General features: G+C 38.5%; 1 protein-coding gene across 1 annotated transcript; it reads left to right on the top strand.

Annotated features, from left to right (window-relative positions):
- Positions 1-386: 386 nt before the first annotated feature.
- cplx2a (complexin 2a) lies at positions 387-18,871 on the top strand. Its single transcript, XM_054604882.1, has 3 exons — positions 387-462; positions 15,075-15,253; positions 17,167-18,871. The coding sequence occupies exons 1-3, from the start codon at positions 432-434 to the stop codon at positions 17,356-17,358; spliced, it is 402 nt and encodes a 133-aa protein (XP_054460857.1). The 5' UTR covers positions 387-431; the 3' UTR covers positions 17,359-18,871.
- The last annotated feature ends 295 nt before the right edge of the window (positions 18,872-19,166 follow it).

Raw genomic sequence — 19,166 nt, 5'->3', positions numbered from 1 at the left:
GACGAAACTCGGGACACGGTGTTGTCCCGGAGGGTAAATTCATCTTAACCCAGTTTAGTCACCCTTTTTTTGTTCCTTAGAGTTGATCACATACGAGGCTGTTTCAAGATGTACATTTATAATTCTCAGGAGTTGAAGCAATCTAATTATGATATTGTGATTATTGTACAAGTGGAATAGCGTATTTGTCCTTTGCCAAACAGCGATCTACGTCTGGAGGTCGTTTCTTGTCCGCATTGAGCCTCATGAGCATCAGCATCATCATCCTCCCCCATCCCATCCAACACTTGTATATGAAAACCGCTGGAATGAAACTGCATGTCCCACCAGCGGTATTCACGCAGTCATAGTTTGTGTATTCTGTCCCCTGGCTCTAGGTCTGTCCCTGATAACCTGACCACTGAAGGAAGAGAACACACAACTGCTTCATCATGAATTTTGTAATGAAAGCTGCGATGGGAGGTAAGTAGTCTGCACGACTAGAGGTTGATTTAACAGCACTGCAGTGTAAAGGATTTACAGGGTTGTTCAGCAGCAGTACTGCACTAGTACTGGTAGTTGTGGGGATACTGGGCTAATATAATCCATCCTGCACCAAAACCCTGACTTCAAACAACAGCTGCGCATTCTCTCTCTCTCTCTCTTTCTTTTTTTTCTCCATCCATCTTTTAAAAATAAACTCTCAGAGCATGGCATGACATCCTGTTGGTCAAGTCCCATACTGTTATAACCTGATGTGTTCGAGATTATGGAAACCTGTTCATGCTTTGTTGCTCTGCAAATTCTGCCTTTGTAGAAAAAATGTCTTTGTGACCAGTGATTCCCTAAAAGCGTGACAGGTCTCTGTAGAGGATGATAGGACTGCTGCAGATGAAAAAGGACAGTTGCAGCAGTAGCAGGTCTTGTCACGCAGTAATACTAAAACGGAAATGTGCCAAACATTTTTACCTTCTCAGAAATGTAGCAGACTTATTTCTTAGCTTGATCTTCAGGATTGTTTTAGTTTACACAGTAAAATTTGCAGAAAGAAGTTTGAAATTTCTCCTCATCCCCCCCAAAATTAGAGTAATTAGGGTTTCACATGACTTTAATAACCAGGCAGTTTTTGCTTTTCAAGCCAACTGTTGGCATCTTTTCAGGTAAGAGAAATAGAGAAGGGCTATTTTGCCAAGAACTGACTAACATTTTTTTTTTTTCACCAGACTTTTGTCCTTTAAAGCCTTCAGGTATTATCCGTTAGAATATTATCTTAGCTATTATTTGCCCCCTAATTAGTCCTCATTATGGCCCTGTAATTCATCCGCCTTGTCGGCTATGGCTTCAAGGGGAAAGGCGGGACAGTGGCTCCAGTAGTTGTAATGCAGCAGTCGCACACACACACTTTAGTCAGTCATGCAGGATGCTGAGCTGTCGCTGTCCAGGTTACAGAGGGGTTAGACAGTTACAGTTGGGATGTGGAGTTAAAGCCACTACTCATCGGGATGCAGAGGATGGCAGCCCTGCCTCCTTCTGCATAGCTGCTGTGCTTTGTGTCTGCGCTATGAATTCTTAAATCAACTGCATTGCATTAGATGCTTTTTTATCTTTTTTTTACTCCGGAGAACTCGGGCTGCACTCCGCCTGCGGACTTTGGGAATAGATTAAACTGGGTGGGTGTTTGCCTGTGTGCGCGTCTGTGCCCTGCCTGTCCTGGAGAGATGTTTTATAGATATTGTATAGGAAAGAGAGTGTGTGCACTGAATCTCCAGGTGAAATTAATTATGGAGGCTGCACAGGCCTACTTTAGGGTATAGATTTTTGTGTGAGAGAGAGGAGGATGAGAAAGGTAGAAAGGGTGCAAGAAAGACAAATTTTACTAATGTGGGTGTGTGCGTCTAATAATCAATATGTATGGCCATCTGGGTAATTGGGCTGGTGTCAGTGAAAGACGTCCTTGCTTGCAGTCTATGTTTACTGACGGGGACACAGTGACCTCTTTCCACTCATTCGTCTGCAAAAATCCTGACAGTGCACTGGACACGCCTCTGGGGATAACAAATCAGATAATGAAACAAACAAAATCAGCAGCTAATCAATCGGCTCAGCTATCAATCTAATGGTCAGTGTCAGCCAGTCAATACATCAATACTGGTGAAATGAGCTTTAATCCATTAGGCTGCATTATTGAGCGTACCTGAGTCTCAGTCCACTAAGTCTGAGTGGTCTTAGTTGCGAACCATGAAACCATCACGTGCGTGATTCTGAATGGTTACGGATGTTGCTTTAGGACTGAGACTGAGTTTCCTTTCACACATGTCCTGTCTTGCTTCACTGTCATCTAGCAAATAAAGGCAAAAAATAAAAAGACTAACATAGGATTTCTCTGCTTCTACCTTGCAAAGAGCGATAACGTTGCTAATAAGCAGTGTGTCTCTAGAGATGGCAATGTTGGTTGGTCAGTCTACCTCATTGGTCTGCAGTGATACATCCCAAATATTATCAGATGATTTGTTATGACATTTTTAACCCTGTCTCCTGCAAATTTAAATTCCCATACAACTAAACTGCACTCTCAACAACGTTTCGAGGGAAGAATATTTTCTTCCGGACACAATGGTCACAGTTTTAAACTGTTTCAAGCAAGAGCTTAACAAACAAAACAAAACCAAACAAAGAATCCTTCAAAATCACTTTCTTAGGGTAGATAAAAAAAAATTAAAAAATCATAATTTTGCTTTAAATTATTACAAAATTGAAACAAAAAACAAAAAGAAACGCCACAAACGTACTCAATTCACATGTGACACGTACAGCGTCTCCTAGGTGGAAGCACTGTCTTTTTTTTGTGCAAACAAACATCCCAACCACCTCCCTACATGCCCTTATTTAAAACATATCTTTTGACATGTCAAATGCAAACATAATCCATGGCCAAATAGTTACCCTCCAAATAGTAATTCACTATGCAGTTTCGTTGTATGGGCATGTAACTTTTTGGGAGACAGGGCTGGACATTTTTGCATCGACATTCTTCTGCCCCAGAGGATGGATCCTAATTACTTTGGAGATCCCCTGACTTTCGATGCAGTGCCACTGTGAGGATGACATTTTGGGTTTAGAGTGAAATTGCTCAACAACCTTTGGATGGATTTTTGTGAAATTTGGCACACACATTCATGTCCCCCTCAGGATGAATTATAATGACTTTGGTGATCCCCTGATATTTCATCTAGCGACATTATCAGGGCAAAAAAAAAATCCAATCAGGCTCGACAGCGTTGGTTTAAGTGCTAATTTTGTTACTGTGTTAACACACTTAACTAAGATGGTTAACATGATAAACTTTACACCCTTTGGCCTCACAGAACCGCCAGCGTCGCTCTAGACTCCTAAAATAGTTGTGAACGTGACGACTAATGTGCCATTAACGGAACTGCATGTGGTTCTGCTGTCTTGTTAAAAGCTGATTTAAAAAACAACCCTATTCAAATAGCTTCAATTAAATAATTCATACAACCTCCTTGAGAGATTAACTGAATTAACTGAATAAATCAAGCCATGTTTTTTCACTCTGATACTACAGGGGATCAGATCTTATGGCCTGCTATTAACTTGCTCTTTTCCATCCCGTGATTGTTTGCTCGTTTGTTGGGATGTGGATTTGCTTTGCCGTCACTGAGTGTTTTGCTGAGTAGGTAAGGTGATAAGTGTGACGAGTCTCAGTGAACGAGAGGATGCTGCCAGTGCATTAACTAATCCTCCAAGGCTTCTTCGGTTACAGATACTTGGAAGAAAATAGAGCAACGTTTACGTGGGGTGATTCAGCAGGACTCAAATCCAGATACATCTGCTGAGTTCAGATGTCTGTTGGACGTTCTTCTCTGCAGCAGCCATGTTAGCTCCTTGGTCCTGCTGCATTGCTTTTTGCAAAGTTACAGTACATTGGACCAGATACTTCTGTGTTGTTATGACAACAGATTACACTATATTAAAGGTAAATAAAACAGATGTGGCATATTAATTAGTATTTCAACAACTGACCAAAAGTTCAATCTAAAACTTTTACATTTTTTTGTTAATCCTCTATTCTCTAATTCTCTATTGTGTCTAAGTTTAGAAACCTGGCTGCTGTAACAGCACTTTATTAATTCACCTGCTGGTGTCTGGAGGCAGAAAGTACAGTACATGTGCAGCAACCCTCTTATGGTGCAATATATAAAAATATGGCTTCTTGATTGCATCCAATTCTGGACCAAATTTTGTGGTAAAATCTGTTACACTGAAATTCCTATAATAAAGTTTGTTAGAGAACAGTTTACACAAAGGTGGTCAGTTGTATTAGAGACAACCATAAACAGGATGTTGGACTAAATAATCTTGTTATATACTAGAGGATCAGATATGAAAAGCAAACACAAAGTTGGTTTAACCTTGTACGACAGTGACTGTTGGCTTGCTGAGCTGAAGGCAGTAGTGTAGAAGATAGACAGATAATCGTGCAAATTTGTAATTCTTAATCCACACATACAAACGGTAGAGATTACTCGGATTGTTCTTGCATATGTTGTTCCATCTCACTGTAGTCACTGTAAGTATTACGTATTATGTGCAGTCTGTTTAAATTCTTAGCCAGAGAAAGCTTTTAATCTACATGAGTCAAAAAATGTGGAATCCTGAGAAGTTTTCAGTGTAAGTTGCATCTTGTTATGTTGTATCCACTTCTTAACATCAATGCTTGGAACCTCTAAAAATACTTCTGAATACGTTGATTTAAAAAAAATGTTGAGGTCAGCACAAAATGGGAGTTACTTTCTTACCTGGATGCGTCAAAATCTACTGAATTTTAAATGTGTTATTTTAAAGTGACTTAAGGAACATGTCACACCACATCTCATGAATTTATTTGACATCAAATGGGAATTCAGTTCATTGTAATTTGTGTTATGAATGCTAAATATTTTTATTCAGTGCACTTCAGGAGGCTTTTTTTTAAATCTGATTTCAATTCGACTTTGCCCTTTTATACACCCAACATTTTGACCAAATGCATACATTAGATACAATGTTTCCCCCTAATTTTTCTCTTTCAGATTATAATTAATTATTTAAAAAAATTAAGAATTTCATTTTAATGAATTAAATATTTATTTATTTTTCCAGTATAGTAACATTGAGACTTGAGATTTAGAAATCTTTTTTACGAAAATGTCCTGGCCAAGACGGCAGCATATAATAAATAATGGTGCACGTTAACCCTATTAACCATTTAACTCTTTGAACAACAGACGCAGTTACCAACTCCCTATTGGGCCCTTGGTAATGAATCCCATCCCACAAGAACAGGGGTACAAGACGCGTTACTGCTGATGCAACTAACACCTCTCACATATAATCACTTAACAATATTGACTTAACTTGTCGATAAGGCAGTTTTGAAATTGAAATATATTGCAATCTGCGTAATTCTACTATTGGGATTATTAGCAATCAATCCCACATGGTTGTTACTTGGGAGCCATTAAAACAAGCCTTCACACAGCTTTTGCACACAATCTTAAATTCTTACTGTAGTTTCCTTGTGCATTGATTGATTCTGCTCCTGAGAGCTTACGTGCCGACTCTGCACTTCCCAACTCCTGAAAGATGAAGTTAGTTTGACAGAATAAAGGGCTGTTAAATCAGGCAGACATTAGTCCCGAGGTATGGAGCTCCATCCAACCCTGAAGGCCTCAGGCAGCAGTGAAACCTTGACTACATCAGCAGAAAGTCAGCACTAAACAGCTAATCAGTGAATCATAAGGTTTACTTACAGAAATAAGAAACATTTAACTTTTGCTTTAAGTCTCATCGAGACATGTGTGGTTTGGGAATCTGCTACAGGAATAAACAGAGTCTGGCAAACAGTAACTATACTTAAAATTACATTTTAACAAACATATATTTTTGGATCGATTCAATTTACAGATTCATTTTGAGATTTACCGTCAGCGTTGTCATTATTATGTCATTATTATATATATATATAATATAAGTATTTTTTAGCATTACAGGTTCATTGTAGTGGGATTATGCCTACCATGTTTTTGTTCATGGTAGTTTTACATATATGTAACATTGAATTAGACAATAATTTGATGATGTTTAAAAGCGATCCAATAGCTCCTTTGACTAAAAGCACCTTGAAGCAAATTTGTGTTTTTGGCTAGATAAGTAAAATTGACATGACTTTACCAAAGAGGGGAGACAGTTCTAATTTTGCACAGCTAAATGAAGATGCAGAATTGAATAGGATCACTGACTCACTCTGTGGTAAAATGTATGTTCTCTCTGGATAAGACACTTGGCTTGTTAGTACTGCGGATACTTAAAATAGCTCACGACAGTGAGTATCATTATCCTGACTGAAGCGTTTAAGCAACTGCCAATGTTTTTTTTCTTTCATTTTGCAAAAACGATATGCTACCAGAAAGCTTTTTTTGAAAAGCTTGTCACTGCTGCAACTTGCAGAAAAGACAAGTGAACTAGAGTAGACCCCACCACGCTCAATGTTTAGCATTATATTTCAGTACCTGCTTACCCTGGATCACATACAGAATCAGCAAACAAGCTAATGCTACTTTGTCATTCTATAAAAAGGCAGCTGATTCCCATGTCCCATTTTTTTCTTTCATCAATATTAATTAATTCTCTGATTTAACGTCGACATGTAAGCTTAACGAAGTGTCAGTAAGTACATCTGTTCCCTCCAATGGGTGACATTTTCAGTGGATAAGTGTGACAAAGCTGTGTGATGTGAGGTGAAATGAAAACAGAAGACACCTTGAGATGTTCTTCCCTCACCTCGTCTCCTCAAATAACACATAATCACATTTAGCAGCACTCTAATATGATTGGCTGAGAGAAGCAGGTCTTCACTGCTGACACAGACACACTCCCCCATCTCCTTCTTGCGGGTTACTCAAACAAATCAGATTCGGTTCATCAAATTGACCTTGAGCTCCTCCTACAGTACAAAGTGTGTGTGTGTGTGTGTGTGTGTGTGTGTGTGTGTGTGTGTGTGTGTGTGTGTGTGTGTGTGTGTGTGTGTGTGTGTGTGTGTGTGTGTGTGTGTGACAGTATGTCCAGATCCCATAAATAATGCATTCAACCATCCAAGTCTTGAATAGTGTGAGAGAAACTGACAGAGAGGAAAGGGTATTTGTATCAGAAACATTTAGGTGTCTATGACCTTTATTTTCTGAACATGCATATGTTATATATATATATAACATATGCATATATATATATTTGTGTATATATACACACATATCCTGTTCAAAAGGTCATGTGTGTTGCACCTGTTCTAAAAGCAAAAACATGCATTTTTACTCTTGGTATCTGTTAAACACATACTGCAATTAATCAGCTTGAGTAATACTGTGTGTGTGGCGCAGTATTGGTTAAATCCCAACCTTTTATGGTGTAAACTCCCAACCTGTTAGTCAATTTGATTACAACTGTAGTATTTGCCAAGCCTCGCTACATGGTATTAACATTTTGTACAAGTGGCAGGCCGTTTCAGTCTCAAATGACACACATCCGACACCAAACTGTCCATCACTTCCACGACAGAGCATCAGTATGCAGATGATAATGCTCTGTTTGTCGAGTCACAACAAGAACTGTTGTAGGGTTGAATTCAAATCAATTTAGATCCCTCATCTGATCAATTTAGTTTCCTAATATATAGAAACATAAATATAACATAGTACTGTAAAATGTAATTTAGTTGCAAATTAAATTTGACACAAATAATAACAACAACAAATTCATAATGTTAGGTATCATGTTAAATAAGTAAGACTTGGTATCCTTTCAGGTAAATAGATTTTCAAAATGGCCATCATAATATTGATTCAAACATTACTATAATGTTATTACTAAATTGCTAATACTAATATATTTGTGATTGCAGGTGGCAGGCAAAAAGGACATTTGCCTATACTCTTAACTTTCACTTATACTTAAAAATAAACAACAACCTATATTTCTCAATCTTTGGGTCCGGAGGGTGAACTTATATTTGTGAACTAAGCCCCAGTGCAGGCCTGATACATTGTGCAAAGCTCCTCCTCCTGAGGGAAATTCAAACACACTCAAACATAACTGAGACCAATTATACGGCGGAACAACAGTGAGCACACTTCCTCTGCCTTTTCCACCAAGTTCTCTCCCTGCCCCGTTTTTTTCCTTCTGTTTAATGAGCTGTATTGAGACAATGTCTGTCCTGAAGGCCAAACCGAGATCTTTACACTCATCCGCTTTCCCACCACACTTTGGATTTAGAGAAGGGATTTGCCTCCAGAACCTGGAGTGGGAAAAGAGCAGATAAGCACTGTTTATCTGATCAAAAAGTTCAAGCACTGGGAGAGTTAGCTAAGGTTAGTCTTATTTCCTCCTCTCCCTCCGAGACTTTGGATTTAACAAAGATTTAGCAAAGAACTTTCAGAAGGAAAGGATTAGAGTGATGACACCTTTTAACAGCAAAGCAGTGTCCAAGTATCGAGAAGAGAATCTTTGTATAACTTTATCTCTGCTGGTAAAGTTGCAAGGAGAAAGTTGCCAAAGAAAGAATGTCTTAAAAAGTTGAATTTGGCATGAGGTCAGAACAGCTTAACCCAGGGATGGGCTGGTTTAATTTCTGAGATGATCTGCATATTTGACAGCCATTATCATGCTGTATGAAATAAGCAGTGTTGCAGATCACAGTCAACCCCGAAACATTTTATTTTGTCTATAACTTAGCTGTTTTTTGATTGGCATGATGTGCATCTTTGTCTTTGCTAATGTTGACTTTTGTAATATATATATATATGACTGTATACAATAGGAGGCTAAAGGCCAACCTTTCAGGCTTCCATTACAGGCTTTTATTAGCTAACATATTGAATGTCATTCCGACAACTACTACAACCTTATGGAGTATGAAGGGAGAAAGTGTAGACACACTTGAATCAAAAACATAGCTCGACAAAGCTTATGTGATGCCTAAGAGCTTAATAGATTCATTTTCATTTTTAAAAGGACATTGCTGTATCTCTAAAATGACTCACAAAGCGTGAGCTGGGATCATAGCTCAATATAACTCAAGGCTTTGTCTCTCAGGATCCTCTTTTTTTTTTTTTTTTTTTACATTCGAACAAAGACAATCTGGATGTGCTAATAAGATTTTGTGAAACCAGACCAAGTCTGTTTTGGTTTAGCAGTTAGGAGGAGGTACTGGAGGGCTTTTATTCTGTGCTGTGGATGGGATGGGAATCTTTCCACAATGAGGCTTAGCTGGTAGTGAGTCATTGCTCCACTTACGGGATTCAATAGCAGTGTTTACATGGATTTATGGAAGATATTCAGGTATAAGATCAAAAACTGATCCCGAAATAGAGACGCGCCGATCAGACTTTTTCAGTCCCGATACAGATACCAATTGCCGAATAAGCTGTATGGAAGTGATCATTCTGTGTAAGGCATCATCAGGCTTGACTTAAACATTGCTTTCTTAACTTTGTAAAACAATATGTAACAAATACATAAAAATATATACATTTAATAGAAAAAAAACTAAATAAATACATTTAGTGAAAAGTTATTTTAAATCCTACTATAACAACCTGGTAGAAAATCTCCAAAATTACATTTCAAGTTTCAACATTTTTAATGCAGCCACAAATTGGTCAAAACTTGAACATAAATTCAAATTCCAGAAGATGTTGTATTTAATATATAAACATAGAATTGCACTGAATAGATGGCCCCATTGTCATCGAAACCCGATCCAGCTACATCAGTCAGTATCGGCCTGGTATCTGATATGAGCTATAGTAAACATCAAGTTTCATTTTGAGGCTCATTGTTTGGCTGACTAAATCCGAAGTCAAAGAAAAACAGTGTATCAATGAATGCCTTTTGTCAGCTGCCAACACAGATTCTTAATTGGTCCTTTTTTTAATCCCTTATGCAATGTTTGCTGACATCAACAGCTGACAGGAAATAAACTTGGATGCGGGCTGTTTCCTAGCCACGCAATTAAGATAAAAACAGATTGTATACCGTGCGTATGTATGACGAGTGGTGATTAAAGTTCAGAGTAACACATGAACGGTACATGGACATGCCCACACGTACACATACTGTAATCTGCACATTCAAACACACATGAGATGTAATTGCTCAACCACTCATGCATGAGACCCTAAAATGGAACGAAGCAATTATTTATATCCTCATGTGCATATAGGGACACTCACTGTATGCGCTCTTTAGCTCATCTTCCTCACCATCTTGCTTTCTCACGCATACACACACTTCAGAGAACAAATATAATGTATCATGGTCGGGCGGATATTGCTTTGTCAGCTTCACTGTGCTGCTCATCAAATGCTGACAAAGTAATACCTTTGTTTATTTTGGATTTCTCTCTGAATTTCAGTCTCATCTGTCTTTTCACTTGAATCAGACCATCTCATTAATGGGACTGATCTACTGCTTTATTTATTTTCTATTCTGGTTCCATCTTTGGTGCTGAGCCCTTATTGCTGTGGTGTGTTCAATACAATACATTTGAAGTCTCTAATGGTGGACATGTTCTTTTGAATTCGCAGTACAGTTATTTGGCTGCATATTACAAACTATGGCTGTACAATATTTAACAATGAATGAATTGTGACTCACTCATTCAAATGAAAGCTGCCTACCCAGTGCATATGATGAAAAAGAGTGTCCATATGTTAAAGTTCTACTGAAATATCTCTCAGTGGTGCCCCTATATTTGCATTAATCCAATAATACGTTTAGTTTTTTGTCCATGTAAAATGCCAACCAAATATCTTAATTTTAAACCATATTTGCATTATTGTAGCATCAATTTTAACCAATTTTTTTGAAGGTCAGCTTGTTTCCATCTACTGCTGTAGCATTTCGCCAATATTAAGAGTTGGAAAAATGACGTATAAACACTTGGTGGCGCATATTCTCATGTTGATTGCCACTCAAGTTTAATGGCACAGAACTTGAGAATTAGCGCCACCAAATTTAACAGATGTGATCTGCTCTTCCTTCAGATCCTTTGTTGGAAAAAGTAAAAAAAAAAGATTATTGCAGTTTAAATTACTTTTTGCATACCAAACTAGAATTAAACTGTTAAATATTTGATTTTAAAAGATGTTTCATTCTGACGACTGCATAGTCATCAGTATATATATTAAAAAAGAGCTCCTCTAATAAAAACTTCTGATTGCACAAACCTCATTCACTTTTTATAGCCTGCAGTTTCCCTGATTCCTTTTTATTTCTTTTACTACCCTTTCTTTTTCTCCTTCGTTGCTCTTGCACTCATCCCTTCCCACTTCATCCTCTCCTGTCTTTTATCTCTACGCATTTTGCTGCAGTTTGTTTTCTTTATGCTGATGAGTGGGGAAATAGGAACGACACCGGGGGCAGCTGAAGGAGTACTCTGTCTTTCTTTCTCGGTCGCGTGCTTTCTCTCCTCAGATGCCCCTTGTCTGCCTGCCAACCTTTCCCCTCCTCTTCCTCCCTGATTTAACTCTTCCATTCATTCTTCATCACTCTTTTCCTTCCCTCCTTCCATTTATGCATCTGTCGCACTCTCTCCTTCTCTTGTTCCATGGAAACTGCTGGGTAATCCCAGTAACTGGAACAGCTCAGCTAATACAGGACTCAATAGCTTCTGACAGGTTCTCTCCCTCTCCTCATGCTCTTCTTGATTTTTATAAATATGTCTTGTTTTGTCACAAAATTCAGCAGCGCTCTGACTCCCTATCTCCCGTTTCCTCATTTCTTCTTCTCTTTTTTCCCCCTCCTCCTCTTCATTACTTATCTGCTCCTGTTTTAGCCAACATCCTTTAGACCTTTGGCATTTCTCCTCATCTTTTTTATTTTGCTGTTAATGCTTGTTGACAGCTTATTCTGGTTTGCCAAGCTCAGCATTCTTCCGGTATCACAAGGCATTATTTCACGGGATGTGCAGTTCCTACAGCGACAGTAAGAAGGCGTGCGTAAGACATATTCCAGGGCTTGTGCCTTGTTGTGTAACAGTCATATTCATACTGTACAGTCTCTCACATCGCCTGACCTCCAGTTAGGAAACTATCAGAGCTGTATAGCTACAAAATGGACACCAAGGTCAAGTCTTCAGTATTGTTTGTGGATATTCTGGTGGGTTTAATGAATAAAGAACAAGCTTATATTCTACAAAAACATTACACATGGTGATGAATTAAATTTAAATTTCAGTTAAATTCCTAGATTACTTAGGATTTTTAAACAGTATTTAGATCTTTTTTAGAAATAAAATGAATGGAAACCATTATTTGAGCTTCAAGGAATACATAAAATGTGAAATAATTCTTAAGATAAAAATGTTGGTTTTTAGTCAAAACCTTTCAGGGGTGGAGTAGTGCTGCACGGGGGAATGAGGACTCAATGACAGTTAATATTACTTAGAAGATACTAGTGAAGGGGGCTCTGGGCATGTTCCCAGCATGAAGTGTTTCCTGTCAGCCTGTCAACACGAGGAAGGCGGGGACACATGCTAAATCAGATATTTGTATTTAACATACAATTTTAATTTTAATTTGATTTGTCACATATGCTCAATCGTAAAAGCACAATGTGCAGTGGCACAGTTAACATCTCCAATAGATTGCAGTTAAAACAGAGAATATGTAAAAGGAGTTAATGAACAATAAAAATTAAAATAAGTCAAATTTACAATGAACCTAACTAAATGTATATTTAAAGCAGAAGATCATTATAAAAACAAGAATAAGTATGATTGACCAGGGACAATTTTGACAGTGAAAAATAAATAAAATATAAAATGTATACATTAAACAATGGCATATATATATATATATATATAATGGTATTCCAGTACTACAGTTACTATGTGCAGGTGTTTAGAGGAAAGTAGAGACATCAGCAAAACACCAGAGGAATGTCAAATGAGTCATATGCATCACAATACAAATAAAGTGATGGAAAAACAGAAAGGAGATTATTTTAGGTCTGCATCACATCAGATTTAACTGAAATGATTCACAAGTAAATTGCTGTTGAAATAACGGGTTGTTATAGGACACAGTACAGAAAACACCGTGTCAAGCATCTCTCAGGTGTAAATCCACTGTTAAACCTTTACCTTCTAGTACTAGGCTGTGCAGCGGGATTTGGCAGTAAAAAGCAGATATTTAAGGAAATCAATGAGATGTAGAAGTCTTTCCCAACAATAAAGCAACCAGCGTGAATCCCCATTAACTGGACACGTTTCTAATCCAAACAAGGAGAGCCACAGCGTTAATGAGCTCATTCATTTAAACCGCAGCGCCGCTGTTTCCGCAGGAAGTTGCGCACATCGCAACAAACACCAGAGAAGGATATATTCATTAGGGAAAAAAAAGGGAAATAGGTCGACTAAAAGCTCACAATAATCACTTTTACCAAAACAAAACACCAAGGAGCTAAATGAGCAGGCAGCAAAACACGGTACAAGTCTTATCACTGAGCAATCAAAACACACCGAAGAGGAAGAATAAACTTCCCTTTATACAGCCATGAACATAAGTCATTTCTTACCTTTGATGATAAGCAGTTGTGGTTTAAAGACACATACACGCTGCCCAAATAAATGTTCCCCAAGTAATAATCTGATACAAACTCTGGTTAAAGGGTTTTAATCATGGTTTGAATAAATAAGCCATAATTTAGAAAAACCATCAAAGGTATGACTACCACGAATTAAGTCCGTATGATATCAACCGTGTTTTAAGAAAAACATGTTTTATTCGACATGTAGTAGAGTACTACACTACCCACAATCCTACAGTGTACCAGCAACGTCTCTGATTGGTGGAGCTCGCTGTTTGGCCTGAACAATTCATTTGATCAAAATTGCAATATTGAAATTTGCAATTTTCAAATCTCAGTAGGCAAAATATTTGTTAAAGGCGAATTGTGTTTTAAAGAAAATATTGCAATGCTGCGGGGAAGTCCTTATTTACAAATCATTTTCTGCAGGCTTTCGAAAACATCTTTTCTGGGTACAGATGACTGCAAAAATCACACCATAATAATTTTTGATATGCGTTCAATGAAAATGAAAATAGAATAAATAATACTTTTTCAACATTATTCATCCCTGCTCGCTGTTACCATGGAAATGTTTACCGCACCCACAAATAGATAGTGAGGGTATGTGCTCATTCATGCAATTCCATGGACTGCTTTTGGATTTCAAAGTGACTATTTTCCATTCACAATGGTTTAAGAGAGATAGTTCGGTCACCCTCAAAATAACACAGCCTTTGCCTTTTTTCCATTTTATACAAATTTTTTCTCGGTCCAAAATGTTTTATGGTCAACGTTTATCTTGTAATTGGTTGGCTTATGTCCATGCTTAACACTCTTTATTTAATGATTTTCTGAATGTAGATGGATTAAATAAATTGCCCTCAAAAAGTGGGCGGTCACTATTGAGCTCTATGTCTCTGGATTGTTTTTGAGTCAATTCCAGCCGTCTGTATTTATTTGCATGGCATTGGGGAGTGTTTGCAGTCTGCCTTCCTCCAGCATCAAACAGCCTATCAGACTTTTATGTGAAAACACTGTCAACGTCTCCATCCGGTGGATGAGTCGTGGTACTGTACTCATCCTAAATAAGTGGTGTACTAGGTTAAAAATGTATAAATGTCTTGAAAAAAAATTTAGGCAGTCCCTGTCGGTATCATTGGCCGGAAAAAGGCCTAAATGGTATTTTAAAAGGCTGACAATAATTCAGTCCTGTGGGAAACAATGACTTTTACTTTGGAAAGAAAATGGACAAAGTTATTAAACCTGACATTAAACAATGTTTGATATTGGCCCAGTACAGCAGTTTTTCCTCAGGCTTCATCTGAGGTTCGTAAATTGATCCAATTTCTGCAAGTCCCAGAAGTCCATGTTGTCATCTGTCTGTCTGACTTCTCTTCTGCATCTCACAGATAGTCCTAGAGGCCGGTTGTCCTTGTGTCTCATGCATTTATGTTTTTCTCTCCCTTTCTCAGGAGGTCCTCCTGATGTGGGCAAGATGCTGGGTGGGGAGGAGAAGGAGGAGGACCCCGACGCAGCCAAGAAAGAGGAGGAAAGACAGGAGGCGCTGAGGCAGCAGGAGGAGGAGAGGAAGGGCAAATATGCCAAGATGGAGGCTGAGAGGGAAAGCATGAGGCAAGGCATCAGAGACAAGGTACAATGACAATATGTGTATAATACTGCAATGACTAGTTGAAATACTCATGAAGTTGTTTTAACACATCACAATGAACCAAGTCAGTGTCTCATGGTCAGGAAAACAACCATTAAAACAAAGAAAACCTTTTTTTTTTTTTTTTTTAAATCAGAAATGTGAACACTTCTATGTAAGAGGTTTTGATGACTTTGGATGCCATCCTGTCTTTTTTATGTTTATGTAGCTTCTAAAGGCTTCTCATCTTGGCTGCATGACAGCAAAACCTTTTTTAAATAATAGACCTGTGTTTGAAAAAGACTTTCATCACACTATTTTTGTTTGCTTTCATGTAATTTTAAAATAGATCAGTGAAAAATCACGAAGGAGCGTTGCAGAACAGAGAGACGTGAAAGCAGCAGATGAGCAAAATGAGGAGCCAAGATTAATATGAATAAATTAGAATTTAAATGGTTGACTCAGATAGGACTGCTTGAGAAATGCTAACTGCCATTTATATTCTTGTTCAGAAAACTGTTCCAATTCTTCAGGCACGACTGTAACAACGTTGTGTTCAATTTACAATGTGATCTTTCATTCTGTAGGTTTTTGATATTTTTTGGCTTTTTTTTGTCTAAAACACAACTTCCAGTAATGACTTTTGCATTCTGAATCAGCATTAGTATGATTTTATTGTTTACAGTTAGTGTAAGTGCTCTCTTTAAGTTCCCCTCTCTGCAAATGTGAGGCTGTGGGGCTGCAGTGTAACCACCTGACTGCAGAGGCAGTGCGAAAAGACAGGCAGTCTGTGGGTGGGGCAGGTCTGAGGGGAATACTGTAAATCAGCGGGATGAAAAGCGGCACTCCTCCCCTGGCTCCTCACCTCCTCTACTCCTCACAAGTTCTCCCTGAGGTTAACAAAGAGCAAGGAAGGACTCCCAAAGTGCTCGTTACTAAGGAGTTCCTATCAGCTTCCTCCACAGATTTTGGGTGGCAGCAGTTTTCAAAAGCTGGAGGGATTATTGTTATGTGCAGTGTTATCCCATGTGCCTTTTTGAACAAATACATACTGCAAGTTTTAGACATGCACTGTCATAGTGTGGACACTGAAAAGCAGCAACCCATCTGCTCTTTTTGGACATATTGCCAAGCTTTGCTGAAAGACACAGACAGGAACAAAAGGAAGACAAAGATGAAGGCTTAGAAGCTGCTCAAATTATAGGAAAACAGGAAAGGCTCCATGGGAAGGGGGAATCTCAACGTTCAGTAGGATATGATTTGATGAGTAGCAGTGCATGTGCATTATGTCGTATTCATGTTATATTGGAGTAATCATAATTACAATTTACCAACTCACATCACCAAATGAGTGGTTATCACAATTGAAAAAATCATCAGTCAATTTAACTAAACCCATTTATTAAATGTAGCGTTGCATTGTCAATGTGCAGTATTTTTCAGCCCTGCATTAACACACACACCAATCTGTATTACATCTCATGCTCACGATGCTTCAAGCAGACATGTTAACCTCAGGAGAAATTGGTGTCAAGCTTTTAAGGGCAGAGGGCAACTCCATTCTTACGGCTGCAATAAGAGATGTTTTTGGCCTCTCGAACTCCACAACAGCTTAAGAATCAAGAACAGCTCTGGGATGCACAGGGAGCGTTGGCGTTGTGGCCATAGTAGAAATGCGGGTCATGGACCCAGACAGCAAACATCTCAAAAGAAAAAAAAATGTAAAATGTTGAAGACATGTAGAAATGGCACATCCAGCAGAACCAATCACCAAGCCACTTAATGCAAAGTTTACAGACAACAATGCATCACAAAAAAACACTAATCTCACATTTGTGTTACTGCAATGTAACCATGCATTTCCTTTGCACCCTTCACTCTTCTAACTTCTACATATTTATTTGTTTGATCGACAGTATGGCTTGAAAAAGCGCGAGGAGGCCGAGGCCGAGGCAGCAGCCGCTGCAGAGGAGCCTGCAGAGGGCAGCTTGACTCGACCTAAGAAGCTCGTGCCGGCCGGCTGCGGCGACGAGGAGGAGGAGGAGAGCATCATGGACACAGTGATGAAATACCTGCCAGGCCCGCTGCAAGACATGCTGAAGAAGTAGAATAGCTTGTTAGCTAATGCTAACGTTATCTAGCTTAGTTCAAAGGCTACATTCACAAAGTTGGCTTAGATCTCCAAGGTTGTTTTTTTCCCCACCCACATGACAGATGTGAACATTGCTTTGTAAGTAATGTTTCATAACAGGAAGTTTAATCTGGCGTGTTGTTTTGGTGTTTGAACCAGTTTTATGGGGGGGGGATGAATCAGATGTGAAGCAGCAGTGTGAATGGCAGCCATTAGACTAAGCTAGGCCAACCCAACGGCCAGGTGAACGTTAGCTATGTTACACTAATGGCGCTAACAGCAAGCAGAGGGGCTAAAAACACAATGTTAGATGGTTTAGCCTTCTAGTCCGATACCTTTTAAACTCCCTTTTCTCTCTTCTGCAGAGCTCTTTCGCAGCACTGAAAAATAATCCCCTTTGTCCACCACGCTGTTCACTCAATTTGTACATAAATAAATTAATACATTACAAGCCTGAAGGTGGGCAAACAATCATAATAATAGTATATGAAATTATTATATTAACTGTGTGTCTGTCTCTAAAGTAAAAAAAAAAAAGATGTGATAACTTGATAAGCCATATTTTAAAAAGGAAATTTAAAACTACTGTTGTGTGCTCCTAAAGCTACTGTTTTGTGTTGGACCATGTCTAAAACTTATGTAAAACTTTTTGCACACAGTGTTACACATGTCTGTCAGATCTATTGTCTATCTCCCCTACACATAAGTGTAATAACATTCATGTAGTGTTGTGTTTAAAAAAAAAAAGTTTGTATTCCCCTTGTTCAGTGCGTCTTGCATGCCATTTGTCTCGACACGTTTGTTGTGTGAATATCTACAAACTCAATCCTCCCCGCCCCCTTTTATCCTCTTCTTTGTCATGCAAAAAATATTAAGGCAATAACTCCTAAGTTTGAGTGTGTTTTCACTTCCATGCAGATATAATCGTTAATAATATCAGTAATGAAAAAAAAATGATATGTAAGCATTCAGGAAATTTCATTTACAGGTTTGCAGGGTTTTCTTTTTAGTTGTCGTATTGTTTTTTGATGAAGAATGACCGTGTAGCCGTCCATACAACAGCCAAAACCTTAAGCTTTCAGCCATAAAACCAGAACTTACAATATATATATACTATTACTATCAGGATCTACAACAGAGAGAGAACACTGAATGAATCTGTATGAATAAAGAGGAAACATGAGTTTTGTAATAAGCAGTGTAAACTTCAAGGTGGACTACAAGTCTGGATTTTGCATCATGTGAAGAAAGACACCACCCTCTCTCAATACTCACACACACACACACACACACACATACACACTTGAGCTTGGTTACTGGCTCAGTTACACAGAACAACCGGACAGGAAGTGATGCTTGATTGAGTTCTTATTGTTGGTTTAAAAGTGAGAATGAGCCGCTGAGCACGGCCTGGAATGCCATTGAGCAATAAAGGATTATCATGTATGTTTCTGCCTGAGATTCAATAAAAACTTAAAACCTTGTTCACAGACATTACAAAATGTGTCATCTTCTGTTCTCTGGGATGTGTGTTTGGCTTCATAACAGAGGTGAACTAGAGACCCTCTTGTGATTGGGATCACACCAGCTGCTCAACCCGACTAGGGGCATAAAGTCGGGGTGGCCAATGGCCGCTTCCCATCTTCCAACCTGGTCTTCATTCTGATCTCAACAACACACCTATTAAGTCTCTTGACTATATCTTTCAAGGTTGAGATGCTATGGCGACGAGAAATCTGTTGAAAGACGGACATAAACATAAATAACTGGCATCACCTCAAAACT

This window comes from Anoplopoma fimbria, chromosome 9 (assembly GCF_027596085.1).
Source record: "Anoplopoma fimbria isolate UVic2021 breed Golden Eagle Sablefish chromosome 9, Afim_UVic_2022, whole genome shotgun sequence".
Taxonomy (NCBI): Eukaryota; Metazoa; Chordata; class Actinopteri; order Perciformes; family Anoplopomatidae; genus Anoplopoma; species Anoplopoma fimbria.
This window is presented reverse-complemented; position numbering and strand designations above follow the sequence as displayed.

Coding starts and splice junctions, on each gene's coding strand:
- cplx2a (XM_054604882.1), top strand. CDS start 432: ATGAATTTTGTAATGAAAGCTGCGATGGGAG. Junction 463..15,074: donor AATGAAAGCTGCGATGGGAG/GTAAGTAGTCTG, acceptor TCCCTTTCTCAG/GAGGTCCTCCTGATGTGGGC. Junction 15,254..17,166: donor GGCAAGGCATCAGAGACAAG/GTACAATGACAA, acceptor TTTGATCGACAG/TATGGCTTGAAAAAGCGCGA.